Source organism: Passer montanus, unplaced genomic scaffold (genome assembly GCF_014805655.1).
Source record: "Passer montanus isolate IOZ18808 unplaced genomic scaffold, ASM1480565v1 scaffold103, whole genome shotgun sequence".
NCBI lineage: Eukaryota > Metazoa > Chordata > Aves > Passeriformes > Passeridae > Passer > Passer montanus.
Genome location: NW_024356838.1, coordinates 1038430 through 1065952, shown reverse-complemented (window position 1 = coordinate 1065952; position 27523 = coordinate 1038430). Strand labels below are relative to the sequence as shown.

The window sequence follows — 27523 nt, the reverse complement described above, 5'->3', positions numbered from 1 at the left end:
CTGAAGTAAGAAGAGTCCAAGTGAATGGAAGGGTGGCTAACAGGGATGATCTGCTTCTAGGTCTGAGAAATTCTTTGCTCACATAAATCTGGTTCTGACCAGATTTAAGGGGTTTGTGTGAATGTGGAAACTGTTGCACTTACCTGAGTAAATGGCACAGCAGAACTGGCACAGGACGTATTCTTCAGAACATGCTTGGAGCCACCCGTTTGAGTTCATACCTGACCTAGTTCAGCCACTGTCTGGCTTCTGCTGGTCTTCCTTGTGCTGTGCAAAAGTGACTGCACATAATGTAAACCACAAAACTGCATCACTGAACCAGCTGTTTATGGCAATCTTCCCACACAAAGGATACTGCACTTTAGAAGGACTGCAGCTTCAGCTTGGCTTCAGAGAGACTTTCATGTTGTGGGGCCTTAGAAATCACTTGGCTTTAATGATGAATTGGAATTTTGCATGGTATCTCTACTGACATTTGGAAAGATAATTTGCCACCTTGTATTTCTGTCCTTGTTGATAAAGGATGCAGGAAAGCTCTGGGACTGTAGCACTCAGATGATGAACGTTGCAACTTTCCAGAAGCACACAATTTTCCAGTCTTTCCTTTAAACTACTTTGACTAGTATTGTGATGATACTTGCTCCCTTTTCCATATTATTTAAGTTTAATAACACAGGTTTTTGGGGTAGCAGAGGATGAGTGTCCGTAGCTCTCTGCTGCTGTTAAAAAAATTGTTTGTGACTACTTTGTATCACTCACCTGCTCTCATTTTTTGGTGAATTCTTAAGAGTTGAGGCTGAAGCCTTCTGCTTTCACAACCAGCAAATAAGAGAAGCATAAGAAAAAAAAACACTATAAAACAGCAATAAACAAGAGGATAGACATAGAGGAAGTGTACTGTAATAAAATTTATTTATTCTCATTTACTATTCCACTCTCCAGGTAACCGTGTCTGACAAGTCTTAAAATCGGAGATAATTACCCACATCAGACTGGGAGCCACCAAATGTTTGAAGGCGACAAATCAGTCAATTACTACCATCGTGCCCCAGTATGAGGTAGTAACTTCAGTTTCCTGCTTTGGAAAGAATACCAGCAAAAAATTATAGCTTTTTTTTTAATTTTTTTTTTTTTTACTGGTGTATAATTAGAGTCAGCTATACCAGAATAACACAACATGAGCTTTATCTGTTTAGTGTTACAAATGAGGCTAAGACCTAGTAAATTAAAGCTGTTGTACTGATTTGAGTCATAATGGTGTAGTGTGCTATGAGGCACTTTTTCTCCCCAAGAACTATATACTGGAAAATGTGACTTGGATGTGATTTCTCTAGGTGTGATTGAACCTGCTTTTAGGGCCCTTATCTCCTCTACCATGTGGAAAGAATTAACCTGCTTTTTGGTGGGAGCCTTGAAACTTGCTGGAGAACCGTGCCCAGCAGTGTCTGCACCTGTAACAGATCTTTGTATTCAGCTGCAGGACAAGCTACTGGCAACTCAGCATTTCTGGTGGGAGGCTTGCCTGATTTTAGCTCCCCAGCCCACTGAAACCTAAACAGTATGGCTGTTGGAGTCCTTTTCTGTTGTTGGGGGTTTTTTGTTTGTTTGCTTTGGTTGGGTTTTTGTTTGGTTTTTTTGATGGACAGCACTGCCTGTCTGGCAACCAGTTTCTTGGAAAAGCAGAGCTTTCTCAGCAGGCTGGGAGGTGAAAACATGCTCAGGAGGTCAGGCTGTTCATATTATTATGCATAGGATTGATCTGTGAGGTTGTGGGTGGGCAGCATGTTTGTGGGATGGCAAAGAGCAGGGTGTGAGGATGGCTACGCTGTCATATGTAACATAGAAGGGTGAATGGACTGTGGAGGTCTAGAAGGGGGCTAAATATTTAAATATGCTGGCTTAATTATTTTTGTTTGTTCTGCTATCACTTAAAAAGGAATGCTTTACATTTCATCCAAGGTAGTATAATTGGTAAGCATGTTTTATATTTACATTTCTTCCTGCTCCTCTCTCACATTTTGCTTTTTATTAACCAATGCTTTTACAAAAAGAATGCTGGAACAGCATTTTCAGTCAAAATCAGATAGATTGGCACACTTTAATGTGAAACAATGTCCCATGAAGTTCCATGGAGATAGGTGTTTATCTGCTCTGTGTATACAGCAACAGCATATTTCTGATTGTGAGAACAGGTATGCACATGTCTTCATACTTGTATATACACTGCATTTATGGCCTTGGGTAACTTCCCACTAATTTTAACAAAATCCAGGATGAGATATGTGTGCGTGTGGCAGTTGGTCAAATCTGAAAGTCTGTTCAAGTCCATTGCATTATGCGGAGGGCAAAACAGCCCATGAAACAGAATAGCAAAACAAGCATTATGATCCAGAAAAAGTATGTGGAAGAAAGTCTTCTTAGTTTTATCTGCTTTGAGTGGTAAATTTTACTTCCATGTCATTACAGCTGTTAGAGGACTTTTTTCCCCAGCTTTGCCATCCTCATCCTCAGAGCTGCAAAAATAAACAAAGCCATTGCATTTTAAGTCTTTCTTTCTATTTCTGAAGCAAAATCTCCTTATTTAGAAAAATGAAGAATACACATACCTCCAGTAGTTAATCCAGCAGAATAAGCATTGTTTAGTGTTATAGAAAGAAATCAGTAGAAGGTGTTAGTTCTGGTAATTTTGCAATAAAGTGGGTATATTAAGAAATTACTCCATAATTGCTATTTAAAAATTAGCACAGCTACCTTCTATTTTGTCTCTGTTACCTTCACTAACACATTACACAGAGTTGGCTTTGCCCTTGACTGGATGCTGACAGATTAAAAGGACACGTGAATAATTAAACAAACTCTTTGTTTAAACTGAACTCCTCAGTGGGAGCTGTAACTGTTTGAAAACCTTTTCCTTTTCTGTGATGCTCAGAGAAAACTTTCCTTTCTTCCCAGTGCTGTGAGTCAGAGTGGGAGTTAGTCATGTTCCTGATTTCTGATGCAGTAACAGCACCTGTATAAACATCAGTATGGCTATTGTCTGTAACTGTGTATAATGGGGGTAAGTTTGAAAGGGACAGCAAAAGGCCAATGATTAAATGTTAGTTATTTTTAGAACAGCAATATAATGCTGTTGTTTGATACGTAAAAGCCTCCCTCCAGCACATTGTTGATCTGAGAATGCAACAGGAATAATCTCCATTACTCTGACCTGCTAGTTTGAAGAGTCACCAAAAATAGAGTGTCTCATTCCTGCACCCTGCATATGTCTCTGTGCTGGGACACGAGGGGTCAAAGCAGCTGTGTACTTGATTTACACATGTCAGCAAGTGTCCAACTCAAGTTATGTTTTGAATGCTGAAGTTGATGCAAATCATAGAAGCATCTGAGTGTAACTTTATATCATAGAGCCACTGATGTTAACCTTAGCTCTTACAAAGACACTGTGTACTTTTTACAGGCTGAGGAATTCTGAAGGATTCAAGCCCTGGTCATGGTTTAAGAACAGTCAGTTTGATGCCTGCTTCTAGCCCATAGTCTGGTTTTGTCTTGCTCTATACATTACAGGAATAGATGGTGCATGAATCTTCATTAAAAAGGATTTTTGTATTTTACTTTCTTCAACACAAATGGAGCTGTCTCCATTGTGTTTTTTGAAGGTTGCAATGCTTCCAGTGGTAGGCAAAAAATAGCTCATCTAGACTAGCTAGCTGCCAAAAGCCTTGGACCTTCGTGTCCCATGAGAGCCTGTTCCACACTGTCAGTAGGTTTTGCTGCTTATTCAGCTTTAGCTTTGCATTTCCTTATTCATTTCACTATGTCTAGCCTTTGTTCCTTCCCAAGGACTTTTCATTTACCTAATGAGTATTGCATCTTCAAAACATTTGCACTTGAATCAATTTGCCTGAAATTTGAAGAAGAAAATAAGCCCTAATAATGCAAATACGGGAGTACCAATTAAAGTGTTGTCATCCTTTTCTCTGTATCTATGATCTCTGGCTTTCTGAGGGCACATACTTTGAGATATTGGTGAAGAAAAGAGCGTGTGGGTGAAAGAAAATTGCTACTATATGGAAAGAGGCATGCCCTACATCTTTAGTAAGATTGTGGGCATGAAAAGCTCCTAATTTAATCTGATCTGCCTCTATATAGATTGGCACATGGAACAATGCCTCTGCTTCTTTGTCCTTGGCCATTGCTAACTAATTCAGTAACTTGTTCTGAAGGTTCATTACTTTCCTAAAGAAAAATTATTACATAAGGGGCCATCATGCTGGTCTGTCCTGTGCTTCGTTGTTTTCCATTGTGTTTCAGAGTCCCCAGTGCTTGTTTAATGTTTAAATGCTGCAAGTGCTTCCCAAAGCTTCAGTTTCCAAGAGGATTTGTTTTTCTGTTTTACTGTTCATTTTAGTAATGAATGATGAGTTACCAAAAATAATTGACTCCACCCTTTTCTCTCGTGGCATTTAGGGTGAACCTGTTAGGGTGGGCATCAATGACTGCTTTGAAAACAATATATTTCTCTAAGAAACAGCTCTGTATAATTACATTGTTCTAGAGCGAGAGGCTTTCCTGGTTTTGTTTCTCTTTTAGGAGTCTCAGTACGATTGCAGGGCTGCTTGGGAAAGATTGAGTCACTTCCTGGCTTTTTCCACTGATCAAAAATGTCCTAGGGAGTGGCAGTAAGTAAGTGGAGGGCTAAAGAGTATGGCTTAGCTCCAAATTCTACTAGGCATGAAGATACTCACTTGGAGGCAGTGCTGACTGGGGGAATTTTTGAGGCAATTGCCAAACTGCTTGTAATTTAGCTGGGATCCATTTTTCCCAGTTGGCCATTTTCTTATTGGTGGAATAGTTATAAGTAAATGGCTGAGACCAAATACAGATTTACAGAACGGACTGTCAAACATCTTTGCTATGTTTGTGCTTAGTCCCCTTTCCTGAAAGTCAGTATTTGTTTTTTATTAATCTCAAATGAGAGAGAGAGCCCAGATTGTTGGTGAAGTGTCTGAGTGGAAGGGGAAAAATGTAGAAATTTCAGATGCTTCTGCTGAGAGACAAAAATAAGTGGGGGTTGGTACAGATAAGGGCACTCAGCTAACATCTCATGGCCTGTACATGGCCCACCTGAATGGTACTGCCAGCTTGTACTTACTACTTGGACAACTCTTTCCCAGGGTAGTTTCAGGAGCATCCGCTCAGCAGGCTGTAGGATGAATGACCTGTTTCAGTGGAAACCTGCTGGTACGTGGGTGAGTGTCCCTTCTCCATTATCCTATATTTATGTGATGGGGGGAATTAAGGGACCATCCCCAAACTGTAATGGGCTGGAGCAGCTTCTGGAGTGGTTTATCTTACCAGTACTAACTACTTCTGCTTCCAGTTGCTGATATAAAAGCTCCTGGCAGCAGCCCTTGGTGCTGAAGAGCAGAGGGAAGTACACAGATGGCAGAATGGGTGCTTGAGGAAAGCAAAGGTAATGGAAAAGTGTAATGGCTTTATTGATCAGAAAGGATGGGCAGCACTGCTGGAATATTTCTGGCTTTTGTGTGCATCATTCCATGATGTTGGTACTCTTAAAAGCTGAGAGCCTTGCTTGCTGAACATTTCTTCCCAACCACTGCCTACTGGTGCAAAATAGTTGAAAGTTCTTACATGATCCAAAGATCATCCTCCCTCCTGGCTTTACATGTAGTGTAAAGAATTCCTGGGCTGTCAATTCAGCTTTAGCCAGGGTCTAAACTTACATTTTTGCTGAAAATTCTCTGGAGGAGAGAATGTGGCATCAGGACCCCTGATCTTCCTGTAATTCAACCAGTGTTCTTTCCTTCAAGTGGAATGGGACTAGTGTGCAATCTGCTGCGCTGTAAGCATACTTAAATGGAGTCTAATTGTATGCATTAAAGTGCAACATAATCATAAAGAAGAGTTTTCTATGTTTCTGGAAGATTTTGCTATTGCTTTCAAACCTTTATAATAAAAAACTTTATAGTAAGAAATAGGTACTGTATGTATTAATAAAATATAAAAATTATTAAAAAATAACTCTGTGGACTACTGAACTAACGGTGTGTTAGTGATGAAAACTGTTTCATTATCTTTCAGAAGCTATAAAAATGTCTAGCTCAAGTTAATGGAAAAATGTTAAAACTTGCATAAACACTATCAAGACAATGTTGGCAATGTTGATTCCTTAAAAATACAAAGTAAATCTGATTATTAAGCAGCCTTTCTTATTTAAGGAGTAACTTGGATGGTCTAGGAAGTAGTTGGAATGCAGACAGGCAGAAAAACATGCCAGTGAGGGAGGAGGAATTGTTAAGTAGCAATGCTGTTAGTTACCTGCAAGAAATGAAAATTAATTCTGCTAATTTTTGTAGCATTAATGGAACTTGAAAGAGAACCACTTTCAATCTTTCAAGGTTACAGGAATGAAATTTCTGTAAGTTTATTTTTCAAATTTTGATATGGTAACTAGTGCATTGCTGAAGACAAAATAATTCAACAGATCCAAAATATAGATTGGTGTTTGTTAACAAACAAGAGCAAAAAAATATTATTAATAGCATATTAGTCTGAAACAATCCAAACAATATAAGAAGTGATACAGTTGCCAGCAGATAAGAGCAATCAAGTTGCTACATGAGCGAGCAGCAGTGACATGCTTTTCCTTTTCTGTTACCTGTTAGTGAGGGATCTTCTGTACCATCTCCAGACATCTGGCTGTGAAGATGAGCATGGTGGGTTGGTGAGCTTAAGCGTTCCTCTTGTTCTTGCAGGGAGATGGAATTTTTGTGGGGTACCTTGTCCAGGCTTGAACCCAGACTGCTCACAGGGTTTGTCTGTTGGGCTTCTGTGGTTTTCCTGTTTGGTGGCTGATAAACTTGACTGTAATGGCCTATGGGATGATATGCTGGTTTCTCAGATTTGCTGTCGTCTTCATCCTCGTCATCAATGATAACCAGTTCTGCATGGATAACCCCATCGTACGGGGCCAGCTTCTGGTTTGCTTCTGCGTCGTCATCGTCAACGCGCTGGTAACCCATGAAAACCATCGTGACAGGTTCGGACTCATCCACGTAACAAGGCACAGCCTGCACAATGTTGTACCGAACATCTTCCTCATCCTGAGGTGTGGGGGGTGCTGCATTAGCATGACAGGGATTTAAAAACCTGGTCTCACTATGGTTTTCCCTTGTATTCTGGTAAGGTTTTAATTCTTCGTGTGCAGCATTTCTTTCTTCATTATGAATCGTCCTGTTGTCAGGATTAGTGTGCACTTTCTTCTCCGTATGAGAAATTACTGGAGAGGGAGACTTTGGTTGTATTACCTTTGGAAGATCAAGGCCATTCTCTTTGTTTTGCTGCATAAAGGGCTCTGTTTTGGAGCAGACCCCTGACTGATGATTGCTAAATCCATTCATCTCTCTTTTGTCAGTGCCTTCCAGTTTTGGTCCTGGGATTAATTTGTCTTTCTGAGGAGTAACTGGCCTGCAGAATTTATTTGCAAAGACAGGTTCATGGTACTCTGTGGGAGACTGAGAATTTTTTTCAGTTGCTTGCCGTAGCAGGTCTTCCACTTCAACAGGAGCAAGTTCATCCATCCCATTCTGTGTTGTGGTCCCATTTGAGGACACTGCATAAACTGACTTCCTGCCATCATCATAGACTTTAATTCCTGTCTCTTTAAACTCCTTTGAGGGAACAGGTATTGTTGATAACACTGTGTTTTCTCCAGTCTTCATGTCTTTTTCAACCTTAATTTCCATGGCAAACAATGCTGTTGAAAGAAACAAGTGCTTAAACTGGTAATGCAGTAGCTGCAAGAAATATAGGACTTCTGACAGTAATAGAGAACAACTCAGAATAAATTATTAAATATGTGAAATCATCACATACACAACCCATATATTAAATTCTCATTTTGGATGTCCCCTTTTATCCTCTGGAAAAAAGTATTTTCATTCTGTGAGGAAGAATCAGCTGTTGAGACAGTTTTCATTACATGATAGACTGAGAAATCCAGATTTAACCTTGGCCCCTGGCGTTATGCTGGGCAATAGCAGCTGAAGAGCTGCACTTGCTGCAATGCCAGAGAGTCTTGGGCACTCTGAAGGGCTAGGAGGCTTTGTAGTAGTTGGGAAATAGCCTGACTACTGCTGGTTACCCAACAGCTGTAAGTGCAGATAGAAAATGTGAAATGAATGATATGAAGGGAGGAGTCTGTACTTAGTTGTGACAGGCAGGAGAATGAAGTGCTGGAAAGAAGTGTCAGTGGTGAAAAAAGTTATTCTCAGTGGCACATACTTTACACCACTGCCTCACCTCTCAGTTTTGATGACCTAACACAGCTTAAATGAGAACAAATGTCTCATATCTGTAATGTCTATTCTTTGCTTAAAGTGTATTAGATTCAATATATAGGATGCTTTTTGTACATATTGACACCTTCTGGAGTTACTAATAAGCAGTACCTTTTCTCTTTTCTTCATCATCCATGTCAGCATGTGTTGTACTTCTCAGTGCAGAAGGTCTGAAATACTTGGGAAGGTCAGGGATGCTGGCATATATGTAGTCTGCTCCCTCTGAGTAAAGAAGATCCACAGATCCACAAAGCATTAGTATGTTTTAACTTACTTCTACAAGAACCTTTTAAAAAATATTCTTTTGACTAAACGTACCTTTTTCAAATCCAGCTTTTTCAGTCTTCACAGACTAGGTGGGAAAGAGAACCATTAACAATAAATGTGATAGTTACTTTTAAGATGTTAACTAGACAGTGCTTTGGTTTCCCTGATAGTTTTAACCTTTTGTGTGCACAGCTTCATACAGAGAAGGGGCTAAAAGTGAAATGTGCTCAGTTGGAGCATGGTAAGTGAGAGCGAAATTTCTACAGTCTTTTGCCACTATGATTCCAAGTCACACAGGGAAGGACAAAAATATTATGAAGTGACCTGGCCTCCCACTGTGGCCCAACCTGGTCGGCGTCTAAGGTTTTTTTACGGCTTTCCAGTTTTACTGATCTCCCTGTGTAGCTTCAGAGAATGTGTGAGTGTATGTAAGAACAGCTGGAGAACTGAAGTTTGGTTTAATCACTGTATTTTTTTGAGATGGTTTAAGATGATTTAAAAATATTAAAATTACCTTTTGACACAGACTAATGGCTGATAACACTAAGATACATCATAATCTCTGCCAGGGACTGGTGGAGAGCATGATGCAGTTCAGCTGGGCACATCACCTGAAGGAGCATGAATAGACCAGCCTCCATACCTGGTCTGTTCCTGGCGTGTCTATCTCTGGCTGAGATGCAAAGCTGCTGGGTGTCAGTGGCAGTGCTGTTTTTAGAGACGTGCTGCAGATGAGTAAAGGTAGGAATTGCTCCCCCACCCCCATAAGTAAGCAAATGGAGCCATGTGGGCACTTAAAGAAATGTAACATCTTGACCCCTCTCATGTTTGAACTGTTGTCACTTCAGACAAAAGCTCATGACCACTCATGGGATCCAGCTAGTTCCCCTTTCCCTGGGTATGATGATGATTGAGTAATAAATTCTATTTCTGGAATAATATAGTACTAACCTTTATTATGTCTTCTGTTGTTTTCTCAACAGACTTCAGCTTCTTCAGAATTGCTTCTTCCTTAGCTGAGACTTCCATTTCTTGTCTTTCCAGAGCCTCAATTTCCTTCTCCAGTCTGCAATCACAGTTGCATTTGATTTAATACCAGGCAGAGAACAACATTGTGGAGTTGATGCATTGGGAATATGGACATTAGTAGAGGTGGTTCTACTTATCTTGACAATTTTTGCTCTTATATGAGATCAACTTATGGTTTTACACACATTGGGAAAAATGTGTGAAATAATATTTTCATTTAAAAAGAAAAAAAACCCCAAACCCAACAACAAACAAAGCCTTCCACATTTAAACATGAACTATTTTGCCAGTTAGGACTTGGCTGATGGGTTAACTGTTTTAGTTTAAAAACCTTTATTGTTATGTGAAAGGAATATTGAGGCTCAGAAGTAACAATTTCTTTTGGACTATTGACACTTGCTGTAGGTTTGTATGGTGCAGCTCCCTTCCCTGCCTTTCTTATCTGTTAAGTCTGTGTTGTATGGTTTCTTGCCTGTTAAAGCTGAGTACAATGGTTAAGTATCTTTTTTCCTGATGAGAGTTTTCCTTTTCTTCATGTATGGCAAACACTTCTAGACAGAAAAGTCCTAGACAAAAATTTGAATCTCTTTGTCAGAGAGGGAGAAAGCTATTCCTGGTTGTCTGGGTATAAAGCACACTGCTAAAGTAAAGTATCTTGGTCAATTTTTTCTCTCAGTAAGGCAATGACTTAAGCAGGTGTCCTGTTTCCTATTTTTTATTCTTTCTAACCAAGATTACTCTTTTCTGAATAAGAGCATATTTGTTGGGTTTTAGATGGGAATTTGGGAATTAGTTGGGAATTTGCCTTATTAGCTGAGTAGTTGGGAAGTCAATTCTCCATGAAGATCAGAGTTAAATCTGGAGTTGTATTCTAGAAGTGGGACTTGAACTGAATGTCTTATGCTGTATAACTTTAGTCTCCTGGTTCTTTTAAAAAGAACTTCTACTTTAAGGGAAAAAAAGGAAATTTCAAAAGCTTCCATATTTGAGTGAAATTTGCCTTCTATTTTTTTTAAATCCATGCTGGAAATCAATGACTGTAGACCTAAGGCAGCTGCAACTGAGACCAGTCAGAATAGATACAACTAGATGATCTGAGACCAAGTTACAGACAGGATTATAGAAATGTTGATCTATAACCCTGAGGGAAAGAAGTGTTGGGGTTTTGTATTTTGACTTCTTTACTGTATGCTAGGATTCATGATATTACACCAAGTCACCCTGAATGATTAAAGTCTGCCATCCCTTTAAAGTAATCAATCTAGAAAAGCTGAATGCAGGTTGACAGATTAGCATTATTGATTTCCTTCTGTGTGGCTGAGGAAACTGAATTACCATTATGGCTCTTGCCCTGTTTAAACTCAGATATGTGGAGCTACACTAACAGGCTGCTATGTGGACTTTTTTCTGTTGGTGACGTCTCTTTTTTGATATACAAAGGTATATAGATATGTGGAGCTACACTAACAGGCTGCTATGTGGACTTTTATCTGTTGGTGACAACGTCTCTTTTTTGATATACAAAGGTATCACAGACCTCAGAACAGACATGGGAAAAAAACCCCTTCAGGATGAAAATAAAAAGCTAAAAAAAATATTTAAAAGCTGCTCACACTTTGGACCTGAGCTCTGCAAGATGGCATTAGAACCCTGATCAAAGGTACTGATTACACTGCTAGAATTTAACAAAATTTTTCAAGGGGGATGAATATTTTTGGACAGCTATAAAAGAAAGTAATGACCATGTGCCATATTTTTTGCACTTCTTATTTTATTTTTATTGATATGTTTATTTTTAGATGAGACTTGATCACAATATTCTCATAATTTGAAAATCATTAAAAACTCCCAGAAGAATAATGAGCTGAAAAATCATTAACTTATACTGTGGATTTATTTCAGTCTTGGCTCTAAGCACCCCTAGACACACAGGTGTAAGAAGAGGAGGAAAAAATCTTGGAGATGCTTGAAAAAAGGGAGGTGGGGAAAAAGAGAACACAACCCCAAATAAATAAAAAATTATAAATAACCGTATATTTACCTGGGTGATCAAGAAACAAATTACAGTTTATATTATACATACAACACCCACTTTGTATGGTAATTAAGAGACCTAATTCAATACTCAGTGAGTTTAGAAAGAAATTCTCATAGCCATGTAAAGGGAATTGCATCTTGACTCTTAGTACCTCTTTTGCACTTATACTCTCAACAGAGTGTGTTGTGAGTGTTCACTCTGGAATTTGTGGAAAGAAAACTTCTGAGATGGAATTTGTACAGTTCAAAGAAATTGAAGCCCTTATAACATCATGCAGTTGGAAAGTTAGGCCAGGACCTTTCTCGTGTGTTTAAATGTTTAGAAACTTCTAAGTCAATCACATTTTTATGAAGTTATATCCCAGTTTGTCTTGAAAGGGTCTAGCAACTATTCTAGAAATTATATGAAACTATCTTTGTACAGTGCTGCATTTTTTAGGCAAGAAATGGAAGTATGACACAGCTACTGTATTAAAGCAATCCTTTGAATATTTGTCCTCTTTTCAAGTAGCACTGATTATTTGAGAGGGAGAAATAAGTAGTATAGAGGTGTGGATGAGAGAAGAATCCTTAGAAGTCAAGACACTAATTGAAAGGTTTCTCTGCCAAAGTAGCAGCTGAATTAAGAAAATCTATGGAGATTGCCTGGATGCTGCTGGCCACCAGCTGAGCTGCTGCAGTTGGCATCACTGCCACCCTGGGGAAAAATAAATGGCTTGAGAATGAAAAGCAGAAAGGAAGATACCACTGTGAAGAATTCTAGACTGAGGGGAAAAGGCAGTTTAGCAAGCTCTCACAGGTTTTGAGGTGAGTCAAATGCTTTAGCAGCTCTCCAGTATAGCCTTGAGTCTGCTTTCATGCATCATATTACAAGCAATTGAATAGACCTTAGTTGTTTTGCATTTTTAAATATGTTGTTTAGCAACTAATTCCATCAAGAATGAGTGTTATTAGCTGAAGATTAAGTGAGAAAATAGGACTCTTAATTCTTCGTTCAGCTTGTACTCTGACCAAGGATGTGCTCACTGGGTTCACTGAAGCTTCCAACATATACAGAGGGTAAATGGGACAGACAGTGTAAATACAATTTTTTGTCTGTAACAAAAGCATTCAGCCATTTGTCTCCAAGGTGGCTCAGGCTGCTTGCTATTCACTGTTTTGTCATTGATACAAAGAATGGAACTTCTCTCTTCTATAAAAAAAGTGCTCAAATCTGAACTGATTAGCAGACATACACCACTCAATTTGACACTCAGGTAAAGAATCTTTCAGAACAGAGATCCAATTTAGGAAGGTGATGGCAAGAGCCATGCCATTACTGTAAATAATTTGCCAGCAATTGCAATAATCGTCTCAACAGAAGAAAAAAAAGGTTTGTCTAAGGGTAATCAAAGAGTCTTTGAAGTGATTCATAATTTCTTTAACTGAAGACAAAGCACACACAGAATAATCAACAGAGTGAACTGAATATCTCCAAATCAAGTGAGTTTTAATACTCATACGCTTAGGAGAAAGAATTCTACTGAGCCTCTCAGTTTATTTCTACTGTATGCTGTGTCTACATGATCAGTTTAGCAATGTTTGATTTACAGGGCAGGTCAAAGGTCAGACAGGCTTTTGTTAGCTTTGGTGATAACTGTGGTGTAGCAAAAGCGCTGTGCAAGAACTGTATGATGCATATTTTATATTTATTAGTGGACTTTACTCCTAGGTTTCTGTATCACTGCTGGCTGGTTTGAAATGGGCCTGGGTGTGTATAAACCAGATGTAATGCTATTTAGAAAGCAATGTGGATGTTTTTCTAGATGCCCTTGCTAAACCTCTATTAGGGAGTGGTAGGATTTTTAATTTATAGCAAAAAAACGTGAATAAACCTTCCTAAACTCTTAGCTCAGGCTTTGCTCACAGTCAGCAGGACTTTGAATGTAGTCTTTCTTCTCACTGCTTAGAGAAGGGCTGTACTTCCAGGGGTCTGATGGGGAAATGCTTGCTCAGCACCATTTCCTTGTTGCTCCTTAGCCCACTCTAGCCCTAGATGCTGTTCCTTTCTGGCACTCACAGTGTCTTATGGGCCCCTCTTTCATGCCTTCAGAATGACAGCCTCCTGGCATGCTTTCAGGGCTTGCTGTCTGCCTCCTACCACTGCAACCATGAATCCTACAGAGGTGTGTACAAAGATGTTCTGTAGAGAAAAGTGCTTTGGAGCAAGAAGTCACCATAATTATAGGACAAAGTAGCACTAGGCTGCTACTGTCAGCCAAGAGAATTATTGTCTGTGTCCGAGATGGAGTGAGGAGGGAAGAGGATGGGAGATTACCAGAGGGGGTCATCTTGGTGACAGCTTTACCAAGAGTATGTGTAGGAGGGCAGTGGAAGAAAAGTAGAGAGGAAAATGCTATTGAATTGAAATAGAGGAAGAAGCCTTGAAAAAGGATGAAGAAACTTTCCAGAATCTAAAGGAACAGGAACATTTCATCTTTTCTGTGGGTGCTAAGGGGCAGTACCACCCAGTATGCCTGGACCCAGGGAAGGAGCTGACTGTGTACACAGCTCTGTGGTATTTGAGAAGGGCTAACTGGAGCTAATAAGCACCTGGAACTATGTTCATGGTAAATAAGAATCTTTCATGAGACTGTCTCTGCAGTTAAATGTGTGATAGGGAAGCACTAGGTGATGAGATTTGTAGAAACATCTCTAATGAAAGGTCAAAAAAGACCTTTGCTATAGCAGGTTTCTGGGACCAAATTGAGCACAAAACACATAGGAAACTGAGGATAAGTGTTACTAAAGGGGCTGGGGAGCCTGTACTGTTCTAAAGTGCTGTTATGGTGAGAGTCAGGTATTAAAGGCTGTGCCAGGGTCTAGTGAAACTGGAGAACTTTCAAAATTTATTGTTATTTTAAAGTTCTGATTCAAGAAATGTTACATTAGAGCAAGCCCCACATATTGTGTCTTACACCTACCAAATACAGCATGAGAAGGATATCTGGAATTAGAGAAACAAATACTCTGCAATATAGTTATTGTGCAGTTTGTTACAATTTACAGTATGGAAAATTGCATTCTGTATTCTCTAATTCTGACTGACTAGAAAACATGACAAGAATTGCTTTACTCTGCATGTGTTTAGCACTTGTTGATATTTTAATCTCTTACAAAATAAGGTAGGATTGTAAAATGGGACTATTTTAACCCAGACGCAAGGGCAGGGGTTCTTCCCTACCTGAAGATGTCTTGTTCCAGCTCATGAGTCCGTTGTTGGTCCTCCTGATTCTGCTTTTGCATTTCTTCTTCTTCCTTTGGAGTCATAGAACTAAAGCCATCCAAGAGCCATTTTTCTCTCAAGGCCTTTTTCTGATGGAGAAAAATAGACAAGAAAGTGAATGCTAGAAGTTAGGGTATTTAACCATTTGCTGTATTTGTCTTGATGCCACAGATGTGATCCACAGCATTGTGATCTAGCCAGTATAAGGCAACCTGACCACAGTGAGTGCCACTGGAAGAGAAATACTAAATTTTTTGTGTTTTGACATTGCCTTAAAAGCAAAGCCTTTAGGAAAAATGTCCCATTTTATTAGTTCATCCAACAAATATGTGGATTATGTCAGCTGCTGTCCATAACAGATTAATATGGGTAAGTGGATCCAGTGATTTGTGTGTCTTCAGTAAAGCAAACCAGTTGTACAACCATACATACAACAGACTCATTTGAAAGGATCCAGTGAGTACCCAACAGTTTTATTTCAATAGCCCTAATTTCTGGAGTCCTGGCATTGCATAGCTTCTGGAAGGAGGTGTAAAAGATGAGAAGTTTCTGTAAATAAGGTTATATGGGAGTAAGAGATCTCTAGGTAGTTAGTGATGCAATGGTACTCCTGGAAGTTAAAAGGATCTTGTGTGCTTATGATAGTGAACCCACATTTCAGCTGGTGAAGAGGAGCAGTGGAAAGGTGGAGCATGGGCAGCTGGTGCCTGGTTAGTGTTTCAGCAGCTGTGTATTTAGAGCTGCTGTTGCAGGGGCAATGCAGAGCCTAGCTATTTAGCTCCTGACCTGCTTAGTGCCTGTGGAGCCCTTTCTGTGCATTGGTGGCTTACAAATAGACATATGTATGTGCACAGGTAAGTGTATCTCTCTCAGCTGAGTTTTCAAATTCTGAAAAATACCATTGTATGCATTGATTGCTTCCTACAGCTGCTTTACACTGGAAAGATGGTACCTGAAAGTCATCAGAGCTCTCAAAAATACTCCTGGTAAAATAAAAAATATTCTTAGAGATAAGTTCATATTTGCAGGCTGAAATGTGTAAACCATGCCAACTTTTTTGCACTCTTTTTACTCCTTTCAGTTTAACTCGGGGGTATAAATGCAGTTGCTGCCTTGGGGAAGGATTTGGGACTCTCATACTCTTTCAAGAGGCAAAAAGGAGCACACATATAAAGTCTTTAATTAACCATGAATGTCCCAGTTATAATTTAGGTTCCTTGAGCTGTCTAGTTTCCATATTAAGCTTTTGGTTTTCTCCCCCCATACAGTTTTGTTAATTGCAGGATGTGGATGCAGATTACATTGAATTTTGACTACTGCTGCTTGAGGCAGTGTGCCCAGAACTGCTGCATTAACCTCAGTGCTGCTTGCAGGGGCTGTTGGAATCCCTGCCTGCATCCTGTGTTGAGTCACCTCAACTGTTGCTTCCTGCACTTGTCTGTTAATTGTGTACTTTCCATGAGGCTATTACTGAGGCCCAACTGGCAGAGCAATATATATGCAGGACCTTATTGCAGTCAAAAGCAATTTTCCACTTGACATATAATGTCATAGAAAGTGTGTCTAAAATAGGCTTGCTGAGAGGTCTGGGCACTCTGTGGTGCTTTTAATTTTTTTACTTGTGGGATGTAAGAGCAATATTTACAGTTGCCTTTGCCTGCAGGACAGTATTCTGTCTCTCTCAACACTGGATCCTAGGAAATCTTGATAAAAACTGACGTTCTGAGTCTTGACTCTGTCTGTAGAATCACTTTGCAGCACTTCCTGGTAGTTGTGTTTTTGCTCTAATGAAATAAATGCAGATTTTGATAGGATATTTTTACATTATCAGGTAGATGCAGGTAGCCTGGTGTTGGCACAAAATACTGTATTCTCAGGCTGGAGGGCACATAGTTATTAATTCCCTTTCTATCAAGCTGTTTAGTTTTTAATTATAAGTAGGGCCTCTAGAAAAGTGAGGTTTTCATCTTGGCTGGAACAGTGTTAGTCTAGCACTTATGTCTCCAAAAATAAATTGATAATTCCTTGTAAGATTTAGAGTGGGGCTGGCACTGTAGACCTCAGAAACCAATATCATCTGTTGAAATCAACAAAAGCTTCTGTCTTTATAGGGTTAGGCCCAAGAAAACCAACTCCCTAAATACAAGTGTAACACAATAGTGTTATTTTTGCAGGTTTCTAGAGCAGTTTGCTGCTACTCCCAGCTAAAGGTCATATAATCTTTTTCATTTATTGAGCCACTTTTGAAAGAATGCCACATTGTGTAGTTTGGAAACAACCTTTGAATAAAAGATAGTTTCAGGACTGCTCCATCCAAGTAGCAGCACGAGCCAGTGCAGGAGCAGCTGCTTTGGGCATGACTGGTTTTTTCCTGCTGTCTAACGTTTCCTTCCATGACAAAGTGTCTCTAGCTCAGAACCAGGCTGTGCATGTGTTACAGCACTGACATGAAAGCACTTTCATTTTGCATTAGGCTCTGTGTGTTAAGAGAAGGGGATACTTGTCCACTGTGATGTGATAAAACCCTTGGAAGGGCCAGAGTGCTGGAAAGCAATCACTTTGTTTTGTGGCTCATGGTCATATCAAAAGTTCCATACAGTATCCTGCAGATTCTGTGAATAATTTGCAGTGTGTGCTCCAGGTGTAACTCCACTACTGTCCTTAACAAGGCTGGACTAGCACTGAGAGATTCATCCTTCACTGGAAAGCAAAGGTATCTTGAGTTTGTGGGACTTGCTCTCCCACGAGTATGGCAGTTTACCTTACAGCATTTTGGGGAAGGCATAAAAAATTTTCACATTTTTTCAGCAAAAAAAAAAAAAGAGAAAAAAAAAAAAGAAGAAAGAAGGTTGTTCAACACTGTTAACTACTGGAAGGAGGAGGTGTGTGACGAGCACCTACAAGGTAGCACTAATGGTGTTCAGGCATGTCAGAAGCCTGAAAATTAAAAAACTAAACTGTAAAAGCTCTTAGAAAGTACATGCAAATCAGTACTGACTGCACTTTTCAAACACTTCTGTCTGGTCCTTTCCCTTGTTGCTTCAGTGAAAAGGACTCCAGGTAGGAGGAAGGTTTAGTTGTCAGAGCATCCAGAAATACTGGATAAAATTTCTTCTGTACCTACACTAGCAGCCCCCAATACCCTTTGCAGATCTGTGAAGCCCTGTCCACACAGGAGTATTTGCTTGCATGCCCTCCACTTCATTTGAGAGAAGTGCACATGCAGGGAATAAATGTTCCTTTTCCACTTCTACCAAATAACTAAGATCTGTCATGATCCCTCACGTGTATTTCTAATAAGAAGTTTACTTGTGGGCAGCAAACAAAGTAATTGGGAAGCCAGAGCAGGGATTCCTATTTGCAAAAAGGAAGCAAAACCTTCCTTTTTTAGGCAACAAGCAAAATCATAACAAAGAAAAGCTCCAATAACAAACAACAACCACAAACCAAACCAACAACCTTTTGATAAACCTGTTGCTGAGTGTTATAAATAGGAAGGACAAAATGAGGAACAGGATAGTGCTATCCATCTAACAAGAACATCTCTGGCAGTGAGATTTACTAACCTGCAATAGTTTCCTGGGGGACAGGTGTGAGTTTTGTTAATAGATCATGGAGCACTGGATTTCACCGTGCACACAGCTGGTATGTGTATAAATGGGTGGAATCAGCTTGAATCACTAGGGAAATGACCCCTTAATAAAATTTACTGCAGTGTTTAAACGTTTTAGAAGTCTAAATCTGTTTTAAAGCAACTCATGCACTGGATCCTTTTGTTGTTTGACTCTGTTGAAATACCTGAATTAGTCTGAAGCAAGTTATTAAGGGACAAAACTTGTGGGGTATAAAGCAAAAGATGTTAATGCACTAATGTGTTTGATATTAGGTGCCTGTCATATTCCTGAGCTGCTAAAAAAGAAGCCTACATTTTGTGTCCTCCAGATAACTAATGATATTTATGTATTTATACAGCATACGTGTGTATGTAAGTACATATTTGAAGTATGTATTTAAATGTTTGTTTGATTCTTCTTTTCCAAGTGAATAATTTCCTCAACAGATCTTTGTTTTGCTTTGTATATGCAATAGGACTGATTTAATTTAAAAGCTTTTCTGTGTGATCTCTGTATGATTTCTCTAAAACAGGCAGAGAATTCACATCCTGTGTTCTCTTCAAAGTAAAACCATTTCAGTAGTATTTTTCCAGGAGTGTTTTAGCCTCTCTAAAAACTCCATAAAATTTTTTCAGAATAAGTGCGAGGTTGATTTTTGCTTTCTTAACTTTTAAAACTCCACTGAACCTATTAATTTTAGCTATGAACATGTACTAAGTCTGTAAGGAAAGTGCCCTAGGGCTCTGTCTGCACACAGCGGTAGTGAGGATTAGCTGGTTGTCTACAACAGATCAGTTTATCCCTCTATAAAGAAGGGCAAAAGAGTCATCTGGATTTATAGAAATGGAAACTTGAAATAAAACTTTTAGTACTCGATGTAGCCATGTCCCATGATGGAGGAGTCACATGTTTGCTACTCAAAGGTTACAGGACTTGGAAAAGATATTCCCCTCCCTTTTAGACAAGATGTTCCATAAAGGGCCAAGCCTGTCCTTGGAGTAACTCGCTTCCAATAAAACCTGGGCATAGCTGTGGGTTGGCTTGCCTGGCCCAGTGAACTAGTTTATCATGGCTTTTCATTTTTTTGGCTTGACACAAAAGAAGAGGGGGGATGAAACTCGGGGTCTAGTGTCTGTTTTGGAGAAGAGTGTTTTAAATGTGCCTCTCTCACATTTGCTGGAGAAGACACAACACACTCCTGGTGTTAGATTCAATATATCTTTCTTGAGACTGTTTATCTGCTCACATAATGAAAAGAACATGTAAAATACCAACTCTTGTATATTTCTAGGAGCATAGATTTTGTCTCATCTCTCTAAATGATATGGACTGCCAAACTGCTATAAACATTTTAAGAATAGTGGTGTTGGGTAGAAATCATTGCCATTTCAGTTCTCTGCAGAGATGGATCTTTAGATTTCTTATACCTTTGGACTTTGTAATCCTGAGTTTACTAGGCCATATTTGAGAACAATGTTTGTAGCATTTATACTTTTTTTTAATATACAAAGAAACTGCGTTATTTTACTAAATAATAATTAAACAAGCTGACAAAAGCCTACAGCCAAATAAATATGGTGTTTTTATTATAGGAAAAAATGCAATTAGACCTCATCATTTTGCTGCACCCTGTACCAAGTGGGATTGCTGTTGTGGGACTAGAGTGAACACACCCAGTCTGAAATGTGAGGCTTAATTTTCATCTGTGAGTTTTTCCTGGTTATGATCTCATTTTATGCTGTGTAAGTGATCAAGTAACATTAGCTCCCCAGTGTAATTTTTTTCAAAGAGTGATGCTTATTAAAGTCAAATGGAGTCCTGGCAAGACTCTACAAAGCTGTGAAAATTTGACAGTAAAAGCACGACTCTTAAATGCATGAAGATTTGCATTCCAAAATCCCCAACCTTTATTCATGCTGTATGACTTGAAGCTATCTTTAGTTACATAAATCTAACACTTCACTTACCTTTAAATGTTGGTGTTTCATTTTTTCCTCTTCTACTTTTAGACGTTTCTGTGTAATTTCTTCTTGCAGTTTTCTTTTGTCCTACAAATTAAGAACAATAAAACTTCGTTTAGAGAAATTACTTGTTAATAAAATTATTATGTAAGTGTTGTTCAGTAGGGTGAAATCAATCCATGCAAATAAAGCCTTATTATAAAGCTTATGTGGTGCTTAGGCAGTGCATAATTCTTTGCAGCAATAACTTGATCCTACACAGGTATAGTTTCCACCACTCTTTCTCCAAGAAAGAGTGGTGGAAACTATACCTGTGTAGGATCTTTCTCACTCCACTTAAATGTGTTAATGACCAAAGAGGAAGGATGATGTAAAATAAAAATTATTTAGTCTTGGGAAGACTAGGGGGCAAAAACAGGAAGAAAGTACAGTTGAGCAAAATTGTACATGCAGAGTGAGACTAAAAATGGGTCCTGACCAAATTTCCTAAGGCAGCCCACGCATCATTTAGGAGAGGAAAGAGTCTGCATGCTCTGCACTGAGCAGCTGTGATACATCACTAGATGAAATGGGCTGTCAGTGAATCCAGCACTGAGTTTATGTATCCTGTGGCTAATAGCTGAAATAAACAGGAATAAACAAAGACTTAGAAATGTATTTTGTTAGTCAAATAATGGTAAAGAAGAGAAAAGAGGAACGTAATATACTTCATATATGTTGTTTTCTCAGTTTAAAAAGAAAAATTTTGCTTGTGCTCAGGCTGTTTTTGTGGCTGCTGATCTTTAGAAGAATAAACCTTGTATAGTGCTGGCCTATCCTCGTGCCACCTTAATCCATTTTATTACAGATTAGAGAAAAAAGGAAATGGGTGAACAATGTCTGAACACTGGCAATGCTTGAGCCTCTCCTGTTTTTGGATAGCACTGTCACATGAGGTAACCTTGTGGCTCCTCTGTGTGAGGCCAAACACTGATTTAGTACCTTGTGTCCTCAGCAGCCAGGGGGAAAGGAGTCATGCCAAAGGAAAGTAAATTTAAGGTGTATTAATTAAGCTATTGTCTTGGTCAACCTTAATGCTATAAAATTCTGTTGTTGGGCATGGCACCTTGCCATATGCCAATCAAGAAATATTTGTACTTATTTCTTTATACATGGAATCTTCTGTTGTCCTGTGCAGAAATGTTTGTTGACTGGAGGCTAATCCTTTCCTTTCAATTAGAACAGCCTGGCTCTGTCCAAAAAGTGGTAGCTTTTTATCAAAGAGTCTGTTTTCAGACAAGTATGGTTTAGGAAGGGGTTAACTTCTGCACAAGCAGAGGAAGAGCCTTGCCCTTTCAGCCCACCTGTGGAACCAGCTGTGTGTAAGGACTGGAGAAAGTCAGTAAGGAAGTGCTGGACATAAGGCTGGGAGTTGTTCACCATTTCCCTGGGATCTGGGGTTTGGAAACAGGAAGAGCCGTGGTGTGCTTGGCTGAATCACTGCACTGTTACTGGAAATGAGAAATTAGCAGTGGGGACACAGGCTCTGAGGATGCTTTTCTAAAGGATATGATAGGATAGGAAGTGGAAGAAGCACCATGTGGGGACCAAGGGCAGGACACAGGCTGGCCAGGCACTACTGGTACTGTGCTGGGATTTCATAGGTGAACAAAACACTGATCTCTCACAGTCTGCAAAGTATAGCAGTTATTTATAAACCCTTTACAATTTTTCCTTGATGGTGTTAGTCTGCCTTTTTAATACTCCAAAGAGAACAGGTGGGGCTCTGTCCTCAAAATATATGCTATTTTTACCTCTGCAGTGGTTTTGTGTTTTGCCAAAGCCCTTTAATACAATTAACAAAGTTACAGATTTAGGATCACTACAATATGTATTTTTTCTGCAATGCCCCTTGTGTGAGTCTTTATCCAAAAGCTGCTATGCTGGATTTTTCTTAGCCAGACCTGATTTTGAAGACAGAGTATCTGGTCTCTGATCTTCACACTTTTCCTTACTTAGGAAATATTCCTGACCTCATGGTATAAACGGCTTTTAAATAACCCATCATTAGATAAGCAGTGTGACAAGAGCTTGTGCTTACAGATTATGACAATTCTTAAGGAAAACTCTTTGTTTTTACTAAAGTTCTGGATAAGTTTCTTAGCCAGAGAATGAACTTTTACTTGGTTTATACTATTAAAAAATATTTTAAGTCAATTTGAGTATTCTTTTTGTACCAGTGGTAATGTAATAAGTTTGGGCAGTCTGAAATGAGTATTTGTACATAAACAACTGTGTAGAAAAAACCTGAGTATAAAGGCATAAATTAGTGTATTTTAAACTAACTGTATAATAAGGAAGCTATTTAGTAAAGAAACTTTTGCCTGTTTTTTTTTTTCTTTCAGAGGTCCATATTACTTTTATGTCCAATATTTTTTCTCTAAAAGTTTTCTTGTTGTATCCTCTGGTGTTCTAGCATGCTTTAATTTCACTGGTAGGTATTAAATAGCTGTTAATATTAAATTTAATACAGTTATCCTGATTAAATCAGCTGAAATAGAATGTCTTCTATACATCTATCTATGTCTATATAGTTTAGTCTAATTCCAGAAGCTAAGAATTATGAGGAATCTTTTTGAACCTTGTATGCCAAAATAAAAACCTGTTAGAACACTTTTCTACCATGCATTCTGCTATGCTTTTTCTGCACATCATATCTTGCTTTATGAAGCTTTGACTGTACATCTGAAGGAATAAATGTTTATTCCTGCATAGCTAAGGGAGCCATGATTCTATTAAACCTCGTGCTCTGCCCCTGCAGATGATCATGTTGCTGGCAGAAGTTCTTGAATCCTCTCTTACTATGCTCATGTTAATGTGAGCAGGATTTGCTTTTTATGACACAGCATCTTCAGCCATTCCTTTCTGTTGTGCATCAGTGCAAGGTAAGACTTGGTGTTAATTTTCACTCCTGCTGAAACATGTGGGACTCTTTCCTGAGTTTTGTGCACAGAAATGAATTGTGTTCTAGACTGGATCTGTCTGACAAAAAGGCAAAGGCATCCACAGGGCAGTGTCTTGTGAAATATCTTGTCTGCCAAGTCCATTAGTTTGTGTCATTATTCTAAAGTGGTGCCAAAGATGGTGGTCTTGGTCCCCTGGCAATTGCACATACTGTCAAATTCCATGAAATAGCTAATGTTTTAACTAATGTATTTTCATTTTCATGTAATTTTCCAGACATTAAAACCTGTTAAGCATTAGAAGTATTAAAGCTTTCATATCTTAAGGTATGAAAGTCTTTCTAACAAAATGACGGCATTTTATTTATTACGTTTATATTCTAGATACACCGGCAGCAGGTGGTAGCTACATAACAAAGGAAAAGGCTTCCTTTTCAGAGCCATGGGAGCATCAAAACATTTAATAACAAGAACATCATGAACAAAACCAATTATAATATTTTCTTTTTTTTTTTTTTTTTGCTATAGGGAGAAAAGGTTTGCAGAAGACTTTGAAAACTCCTACTGGTTGTGCTGCTGTCAAGGAGACAGGTATTTAACAACAGAAACCAAGAAGTTTCAGTGCAGGTGCAGTTGTTGACTGCTGGAGTGCCCCTTGCTATCCTGCTAGATCCTGTACAGCAAACATCTGGAAGGTAGCTAGCACTTGAAACTCCCAGGTACTTTACTTGAGCCAGAGCCATGGAGGAGCTTCCTATTGTAACTGCAGGGTGTTGTTTCCCTGGACAACTCTTACTGCAGGTTGTTAGGGCTGATAACTTCCCCTTACTCAGGCTACTTTGTTTCTGCAGTTGGAACACTCCACACGTTTCAACTGCTTGCTCTGGATTGATGAAAGCAGAGAGCACATTGCTCCTTTACTCATTAAGTGTAATAAATGAAGTCATAGGCAGAGCCCAAAAATTATTTCATATTTCTTCTAATGCAAGACACTGGAAGCTGCCCCAGTTTCTTTAAAAAACCCTGCTCCAGTATTCATTTGGAAGCAAAGCTGCAGCTGGAGGATGCCAGCCTCAGTATGTTCATATGGGAGTCCTCATCAGCCAAGAGTGCTGCCCCATTCCTAACACAACACATTGTGAGGCCTGGACTTCTCTGGAGTGCCAAAACTGTTATCTTTTGAGCCCATACACTAGAGACAAAGTCCAGGTTATGACCCTGGTTCAGGCAACATTGCAGTTAAACAAACAAATGTATTCTAAACCCTCTAAAACATTTCAAATTACCTTATTGTGGGCTTGTGTCAGGTCTCAAGTAAATACAGTAAACGGTCCTGTTGGCTCTTATGAAGAGCCATAATTAAAACTCAACTGAATTAAAACCCAACCTGTTAGATTCCCATAGATTTCCAGTTATGCCTTACATTTATTTTGACTCCAATAAGGTATTTTTTAATTCTGCTCACCAATTATTCTGCTAGTTGTGTTTCACAACTAATCTGTCATGTCAGGAGTGTGGCAAATACCTTTGTTTCCATTATTTATTATTAACTAAGAGAGGGAGTGATCCTTCCGGAGGTTTCCTTTCATCTCAAAGGGTCACATTTTGTATCAGTTTAAGTCTTTTGTAACTGAATACATTTAGGTGCAGATCAATTCAGAGGAGGATTTAGCTTCAGCCCATTTTTATAACATCAGGTTGTATTACTTTAAAAATAGTTTAGTTGTTCCTTTTACACACTAGAAACCATCACTCAAATTTCCCCTTGGAAGAGAAACTGAAAATATTTTCTAATGTCTCCAGCATAAACCTCACTGAGTCTGTCCTCTGAAAACTGACAGGAGGAATTTGCTTAATCCAAGCCTGTCCTTTTTTACTTTTCAGACAGCAATACTTATGACAGATCATTAATAATTTAGGAATTGTATGTAATTCCACAGTACAAATGAAAAATCTCTAATCTCACATTGTGAAATGCGAAAATTGATTTGTTCTGGAATTCTCTAGATGCCTTCTGACCTTCAGGCAAACATTCTGTAATGTGTGTTTTAGATTGTCCAGTAGTGATTTGCACACACACTTTCACTGCTTTGAATTTAATTTTAAGGTGCAATACAACCAATACAACCCATAATAAAATCAGTACAGTCAGCTTAGCTGTCTTAAAGCAATATCTTATAAACTAGAATTATTAAGCAACAATTTCAAGCATTAAAATCTTAATGAAGTATTTTCCTTTTCTGTCCTGAGCTAAATCATTATTCAGGAAACACACAGCAGCTCATTACTAATATTACTTCTAAGCCTTTTTTTTTTAATAGTGAATTATAACCATGAGTACTTACTGTTATGGCCTGGAATCTTTCTTTCAGCAATTCAGCTTCCTCCATTCTACAAATCAAAAACAGACAAGTAGTGAAGGCAAACAGAATGAGACCATAAGCAAAAAACCTCCTGGTGGGGCTAAAAAAAAAAAAAATAAAAAAAAAAGCTGAGGTGGTTTGATCCAATTCCAGAGCAGAAAGAGGAAGAATTTTTGACTTGTCAGAAGAGTCCCCGAACAGATGAGCAGATCAGTCCAGACAGACACATGTAATGAGGGTGTGGAGAAGAGGCAGACAGGGAGAGTGCTGGCATGAGTTGACTGACAAGTTGGAACAGTGGAGCACAAGCTCTTTTCCTTCAGGAGCTGCCAACTCTTTGTTTTAATGTGCTCGGTTAGCGTGCCACTGCTTCTTTAACTGTTAAATGCCCAAAACAGGACCATGGCTGAAGTAAACTTTTATTTTATTCCTATTTATCTTTGTTTATCACCAGAATCATAGAAAAAGAGATATTCTAAATTTATTAATTTATTTAAATGACAGAAGTTTATTATATAAATTATTTCTCATATTTCTCCAGTGTGTTTTAACCTGTTGTAATATTAGCATTGTAAATGGCATGGGGTTTTTTTGAGATGGCTGTTCCAATTTAGTTTTGTAGATGAAATTTTTAGAAAAGCTGTATTCATAGCTGGAAGTGTTTTAGAACTGCTAACCTGAAGTAAGATAAACTTTAAGCAGTCAAGTCTTTCATTAAATGCAAGTGTTAATCTGTGCAATTACTGGTCAGCTATCTGGGACTCAGGGGAAGCTTTGTCTAAGTAAGGATTTCAGGATCATCACTGCAGTGTTACTAAGATGAATCTAAAATGCTGCTGGATCTCAGGCTGGGTTTTTATTCAGTTGACTTGCTGCAGACTTCTGCTGAAAACAGCATTCTGTGCCTTAAGGGATGGTGCACATTTTGACCTTTCCATTTACCTGAGTGAGAGTCAGCTGTCCAAAATCAATCCAGGAAACTTGCAGAACAAGTGGAACTGCCTTAGTAAAATCCAGTTGTGGAAAAAATTCTAAGCAAATCAAACAGCATAAAGGTGTAATGTGAATCTGGAAACCCTTTGTTACCTTCAGTATCACGTAACTTAAGTCTTTGTAAGGACACCAGCAGAAGAGTCAGTCAGCATGTTTGGGTTTTTCCTGCTAATTCACTGACATGACTCAACTCAGCAGGATTTGGTGACAGGCTTTATTTTACATGTTGGTACAGTCACCTGAAGCTTAATGGAAATCAAACTCATTATTAGCAAATTATAAGATGCTACAGAATTGAACACTTGATGGTGAAACTGCAGCCTTATAATTCAATAGAAACCAATTTTTAATTTCAATTTCCTCCTTTCTAGTATGTCATCACTCCACTGTATACATGAGCAGATTTCCCCCCTCTGCACTGGGGATTAAGGACTCATTAATGTTTTCTTTATACTCTGATCCACCCTAAGGTTTTGTTCAAACTTGCAAAGACCCCATTTTTAATTTCCAGTGAAGAGTAATTTATATTTTTAAAATATTAATATATGCTTTGTTCAGCATCTGAAATTTTAAAAATTACAATATTAAAGTAAATGCAAAGTTCAAAGGCAAGTATATTGAGGTGTATCAAGAGACAGATTACATGGGAGTTTAAATAAATTTGGCTTATGGATAAGAGAATAAATTCAACC

General features: G+C 38.7%; 2 protein-coding genes across 3 annotated transcripts in view; one reads left to right on the top strand and one right to left on the bottom strand.

Moving 5' to 3' along the window:
• Positions 1 to 893: 893 nt before the first annotated feature.
• Positions 894 to 26147, bottom strand: PALMD (palmdelphin). The gene is made up of 8 exons (XM_039718416.1): positions 25821 to 26147; positions 20540 to 20620; positions 14917 to 15047; positions 9579 to 9693; positions 8679 to 8712; positions 8472 to 8582; positions 6680 to 7777; positions 894 to 2513 (listed from the first exon to the last, which is right to left on the bottom strand). The coding sequence occupies exons 1-8, from the start codon at positions 25863 to 25865 to the stop codon at positions 2470 to 2472; spliced, it is 1659 nt and encodes a 552-aa protein (XP_039574350.1). The 5' UTR covers positions 25866 to 26147; the 3' UTR covers positions 894 to 2469.
• The window catches only part of PLPPR5 (phospholipid phosphatase related 5), a 196277-nt gene continuing 192089 nt past the window's right edge, over positions 23336 to 27523 (top strand). The window contains exons 1-2 of one of the 2 annotated variants that reach the window (XM_039718436.1): positions 23337 to 23457; positions 24004 to 24066. The gene's annotated coding sequence lies outside the window, so the exon portion shown is untranslated. Of the gene's footprint in view, positions 24067 to 27523 lie in introns of both variants that reach the window. The other variant, XM_039718446.1, reaches the window with a different exon arrangement.